Source organism: Gavia stellata, chromosome 1, assembly GCF_030936135.1.
Source record: "Gavia stellata isolate bGavSte3 chromosome 1, bGavSte3.hap2, whole genome shotgun sequence".
In the NCBI taxonomy this organism is placed as follows: domain Eukaryota; kingdom Metazoa; phylum Chordata; class Aves; order Gaviiformes; family Gaviidae; genus Gavia; species Gavia stellata.
This window is the reverse complement of record NC_082594.1, coordinates 100678106-100684105: the sequence shown is the minus strand read 5'-3', so window position 1 is coordinate 100684105 and position 6000 is coordinate 100678106. Positions and strand designations below refer to the sequence as shown.

Here is a 6000-nt window from a genome sequence, read left to right as displayed (position 1 = left end):
GGAAACCACACCCAGGACAGCCCCCGCAGCAGGAGGAAGGCGGAGGTGCCCAGCCGCGCTCCCTAACCCCCAGTACCGCGCGTCCGCCTCCCCACCGGGTCCACATCTCGCACATGCGCAGACAGAGAATCCCGGCCGCCCCGCCGGCTCCGGGCCTCCTCGGCAGCGGGCGCATGCGCAGATCCTGTGCGCTCGCGGTAGGCGGGGACCTCCGACCGCTTGCCGCGTGTTGGCTCGCTCCCTTGACGTCAGGCGGTAACTAGCCAGTAGCCAGGGCCTGGCTGGGTGGAGGTGCTGGCGCGCGCGGCGGGCGGGGCTCGTTGGGGGGAGCGAGCCGCTTCGGCCCTGCGGAGGCGGAGGGGAGCGCGGCGGCCGGCTGAGGCGGGGGCTGGTGAGTGAGGGAGGGAGGGAGGGAGGGAGTGGCGGTGGCGGGTGCTTACCCCCCGCCCCGTGCCTCGTCGAGCTCATGACCCCTCTCTGCCACTGGGGCTGGGTCTGGGAGGGTGACGCCCGTTTCTTTGGAGCCCCCGGCAGCGTGATGCCCGGCCCAGTGGTCCGCCTGGGGCGGGGACCGGTGCTGTCGGCCACGGGAGCCGCGGCGGAGCCCCTCCGGAGCCCGGTGCTGTGGGGAGGACCGGGCAGGGCAGGGCTGTCCTGGCGGGAGACGCCGGGCTGCGACACGTCAGTGGCGAGCCTTGGGGTTCCGGGGTCTAAGGGCAGCGGGGAGCCCGGCCGGCTCCCGCCTCGCCTCTGGTGGAGCTGCCGGGACGGGAGGGGTGCTGCCGGGCGAGCCGCCGGGCAGGAGAGGGACGCGTGGCCTGGGCGGGGGCTGCGCCGCTCTTTCTGTCAGACGGGGCTGCCCGGCGGAGCGGGCGGGGTCTTTAACTCTGCTCTCCCGGGATGCGGCAGTAGTTCCTGAGGCGCTGTCCCCTGACCCGGCTGGTGGAAGCTGCCCTTCCCTCTCCTGCCTGTCAGGTGTGAGGGAGCGTGCTGTCAGGAGTCAGGGACTTGGAAGACTGTTAGAGTTAGTCGATTTAACTAGCTTGTAACTGATGCTTCAGGTTACTTTTTTTCCAACATTAACCTATGCTATGTAAAAATAAGAACACATCTTCCATGAAACTCTTACAAAGTGTAGTTTAATGTTGTGATCATTTTAAGTCCTGCAAAGCACGTGTTATTTGCGTCTTGCCTTCCCCTCGTGTATTGCTCATAATCCTTTTCTTTCAGGATCATGTACCATGGGTGAACCTATATCCGAATCCGAGTTTGCAGCCTTGGCTTTTTATGCTGGTGATAGATCTTGCTGTGAGTTGGTAAGTAGATTTGAAACTAGATGAAAAACTTGGAAGATGTTCCAGTGGGGTTTATACCCAGGTCTGATCTACAGAGTAATTGCTAGTGTTGATTAATTCAAACTGATGCAAAGGTATCTTATACCACTGCATATTATTCACTTGCAAAAGTACTAAATTGGGGTAGAGCATAGAGACTGTGTGTCCTCTTATCAGCCAAGTTTTACTGAATACATACACATCTATGTAAAACTAGACAGCGATGCATAGGTCCTATTAGCAGAACTTGACCAACCTGTTGGCCGTGTATCCAGGCCATACTTGGGATGATAACACCTCAGAGTGACAAAATCAGTTCCTTTAATTGCAAAGCAGTCACAACTTAGTTCATGTAAGTTCAAGTCTGCAAATTAACTGCAGAGTGTTCACCCATTCTTTGTTCTTGTCATCTTTTACAATTTTTTTCTAGTTCTTTGTGCCCAATAAGGCCTCAGCTTATTTAGTTGTTTCTTTTATTTAATAAGCTGTAGCACTCTTCTGTTTTAATACTTCCACGAATGCTTTCCCTGACTCTTACTTTCCCCTTCTTGCTATGCTTAAGGAGTTTAGAAAACACTGTGCTAGTTAATCTTTCTGCTGCTTGGAGAGTTCAGTTATGAGTTATTAATCCTAAGTGTTGCTGCTGCGAAATACAAACTAGCTGGCCTACTACTCTTCTTCCTATGCAGAAATATGAAGTGCAGGTAAATTGAATTTCTTATTTGTAAAGCTGTATCTTTACAAGGGACCGTTACCAGTAGAGAAGTGAGTTTCGTTAGAAATTGGTTATATCAATAATTTTTTTTTTTTTTTTGTGCTGTGGACAAAATAAAGTACTTTAACAGTTTTATTAGCATAAGATACTAGACGTTTTATCTGTTAAGGTGATGTGCGTGCTGTGCTATGGAAAGAAAGCCCTTGATCCTACACAAGTGCTAAATCTTGGTTTTCAAGTTTGCTTTGGTGGGAATACCACCTTGGGCTTGATGTATGTAGAGTGTGTGTGGTTTGTTTTGTTTTTAAATATTGTAGCAAAATCCACACTGTGGAGTGAAGGAGACGTTCAGTCATCTTTCAAGATGAACTGATTTTGAAATAATAGGGTTTTTTTTCCTCTTTGTTATTGAGTGTCCTGCTCTGTCAAATATGTCGATGCTATAATAACTTATTTTTAAGAGTAAGCCTTGATTTACATGTAATATTGTAATAGTTCAGAAATGCTACTTCGGGTGAAATCACATGATTGCTTGTCATCACCTTAGGTTAAGTTAGTAAGTCATCATTGCACAGCATGCTAGTATTTCCAGAAAGTCTGCAACTGAAAGAATAAAGGTCTGTTAAAGAAACTTTATGAAAGATTTGGTAATTAGTTTGTTTTCATACAGTTCTCCAGTCATATTCAGAAATAGCTTTGCATTTCTTCGAAATGATAATGTGGCAATACATAGACATGATATGTAGTATTTATTAAATGACACACATATAATGTTTGTTAAAATAATAGACTTTGTAGGGATCTGTAAAACAGAACAAAGTCATTTGTTTTTCACCTTGAGAGGCTCATGTAGAGTACTATGTTATAAACCCATTAAAGTATTGATACAGTATGCTGCCATGAAGTATTAAATCAACCACTCACTCCACTTATTTTGATATATATATCTTTATTTAAATATACATGCACTAACTGTCAAAACTTCATTATTATTTTTTGAAAACCTGTGTTGTCTTAGGTATTCTTGAACATTATATTGCTGCCTAGTACCTGATTTTGAATTATTAATTTTTAGAATACTATTCTAGTGTGATTTAATATATTGTTTAAACTAGTAAAAGTTTTCCCATGTATTCATAACTATTAATCTATGGACATTTTTGTAATGGATATGTAGGTAAACATTTTTTTTTCATAAGAGAGCAACTAAACCATTGTGTTAAATAACTCTAGTAAACATGCTTTTTTCCCAGTTTGGTTTTGTTTGCTTTGTTTGCTTTTTGGCTGTGCTTAATGTGAATTATAAAGATTGGATCCAAAGGGGTTTGTCATTTGTTAGTGCAAAATATTGCAGACTTCTAAGTTTCCTTGTTTTCTTCAGAAAACTGTTAGCAGAAGTGCAGAAACATGTGGGAGAATGGGGAATACCAGTAGTATTTTATTCTTGGGGAAATGGGATGGGGGGAAAAAGCATGGGGTAGTCACCCCCCTCAGACTGGTCTTAGAAGATAATAAGATGCTGGTGAGCATTGAATGATCGTTACTAACATTTTTATAAAAAAACTCTGTTCAGATCTGGAGTAAGTACGTAGAAACAATTCTCCTGTCTAAGTCCATGGTGTATGCTTGAGTATTTTAGTTAATTACTAAATAATTATAGCTGATAATAGTTAACTAAATAATTTTAGTTCATTATTAATTAACTTTGTTAATTAATGTGTCTGCATTAGTATTTTAGTTTGCTTTTGAAGAATACTTTTGAAGCAAATATGCCAGTTGTCCCTGTCTTTCATGTTTTGGCTTATATTGTGAAGAGGTCTTGGGAGTATGCTAGTGGGATTCATTGGGGATGAAACTAAGAAGAGCATATAATGTGGAAGTATACTGCTCAGTACCAAATACTTTGCTTTATAGATTTGTTTCCTATTTGGTCGTGCTGCTTGCTTATGAAGATATAACCGTAAACCATCTTTTATATTGGTCTAAATATGTTCAATAATTACCTTTTCTTGAGAAAAGGAATTGGGTGATAGAACAGAAAAATCACTTCCATTCCTTCCTTCCCCTGATGTAAACAGTTTATATTGGTTTAATGTTTAGAAACAGTTAAGCAAACATTGCTTATAGTTAGTGTAACGCATTTGCAAGATGTGCAGTATTAAAAAATATGTTTATCTTTAGGGTCATGGAGTGTTTGTACAGCAATCGCCACATAAGCCTAAAACAGGTATGTAAACTAAACCAATATTACGTAACTTTCTAATGCACTTTTTGTGTTGTGTTTGGATTTTTTGATTTCTGTTTAACTTTTTTCCTTATTTTGTCTGAATAAGTAGAAAATTATTATTTCTGAGCAGAAGCATGGGTGTGTTCTTTTACACTGGAAGAATTCTCATCTTTTTGGCCTAATGTAATGTGCAGAAGACTGCTCTACATTTCTGAGAACAGTGTAAATGGTCAATGAAATGTACATATATGCAGTCAATTAATGTTACGAGGATGGAGATTTAAGGCTTGTGTTCATTACCTGTGTTTTAATTGTAGATATTTTTCAGCTGTGTAGGTCTAAAGACACCTTCAAGTTGATCTTTGTGGGTAAAGTTTTGCAGTTACAGTATTTTTAAAAAAAAATTTAATAGTTGCAGAAAAGCAGGTGGCTCAGAAGTATGTCAAGTTCTTCAGAACTGTATTCACTATACAAATGGTAACCTGTAATGTGTAGGAAACTCAGATGAACACAGCCAGCTGTGTAAAATGAATTTTTGCATATATTCAGACTCTCAGATAATACTGCTTCTGCTCTGAGAGTACTTGATGCCACCTCAATAGTCTAATAAGGAACTTTACCTTTTAAAGGCAGTCTCTGAGGGAAATGGATTATGTTTTTGAAAGAGCCATGCATCACACACATAATGGCCTCTGGAAAAAAAGAAGAATATTGCTGATCTTTTTGTACCATGTTGCTATGTGCTACACTACTCTGGATTTATTGTAGAAAATAATTAAAGGGTACAGTTAGAAGAGGCTCATGTTTTATCTTCAAAGTAGCATCCTTTATAGCCATTAAACAGCTCACAGCCCTTGTTAGGCTCCTCATTTAGAAGCAGGCTGCATTTATTAATTTATAATGCATTATATCAATAAAATTCAGAACACAGGCAATTTCTTGAGCAAGGAATGTAAAGCCTGTCAGCAGGTCCCTGTTCTTACCTCCATATAAATTCCCTCTCCCCCTTCAATTTATAAAAAACCTCAGGTTGCCAGATGTATTTAGAGTGTTCAAGTTTTCTTGTTTTGGTTAGATAGTACTTAGGAATACAGTATGGAAATAACTGATGTTTTTGAATGTTTATTTGGACTTTGATTACTTGTAATGCCTGAATTGTGTAGTGTAATTCCTAACTGTTTTCTTGAAGATGTTGATCCCTGTGAAGTGTGGTGCAGTCAGCCGGTTGACATATTAAGAGAATATTGCAATGTTATTAAAATACGCATCTTTTGGCCTCTTCTCTTCAAAAGTGAAAGTAATTATTTGGTAGCTGATTGGAGGTAAGTAATCATGATCTTGAAGTGATTTCATCAGCTTTTTTTTTTTTTGTTAGCTGTGAAAGATCGTTGCATACTTTCAGTAGTGGTTAAACTGTCTGCAGGAATGTTTTTACCAGTGGGCTAAGTTAGTTAAGGTCAGAAGGCATAGTTCTTGAATATACAGAAGAAAATATTAAGAATGGGTTTCTGAAGTTTGGAATCTAAGAGTGTATTGAAGTACTCAAATGGATGCCCTTTATTTCAAAAGTACCAAAAGCTTTGCAGCTCTTTCCCCCCCGCCCCCCTTCTCTGAAGGGCTTGATTTGAGTTTGTAACCATGCTCTTGCTTAGGCCTAATTACCATAAATATTAGTATTTAAGACCATGTAACACAGTGTTATTTTTCTAAATAATAATTTGTTC

At 41.0% G+C, this 6000-nt stretch overlaps 1 protein-coding gene across 1 annotated transcript in view; it reads left to right on the top strand.

Annotated features, from left to right (window-relative positions):
• Positions 1-1241: 1241 nt before the first annotated feature.
• The window catches only part of TTC3 (tetratricopeptide repeat domain 3), a 62869-nt gene continuing 58110 nt past the window's right edge, over positions 1242-6000 (top strand). The window contains exons 1-3 of the mRNA XM_009818739.2: positions 1242-1316; positions 4231-4276; positions 5466-5598. Of these exons, the coding sequence (XP_009817041.2) occupies positions 1242-1316; positions 4231-4276; positions 5466-5598 (254 nt within the window). The remainder of the gene's footprint in view (positions 1317-4230; positions 4277-5465; positions 5599-6000) is intronic.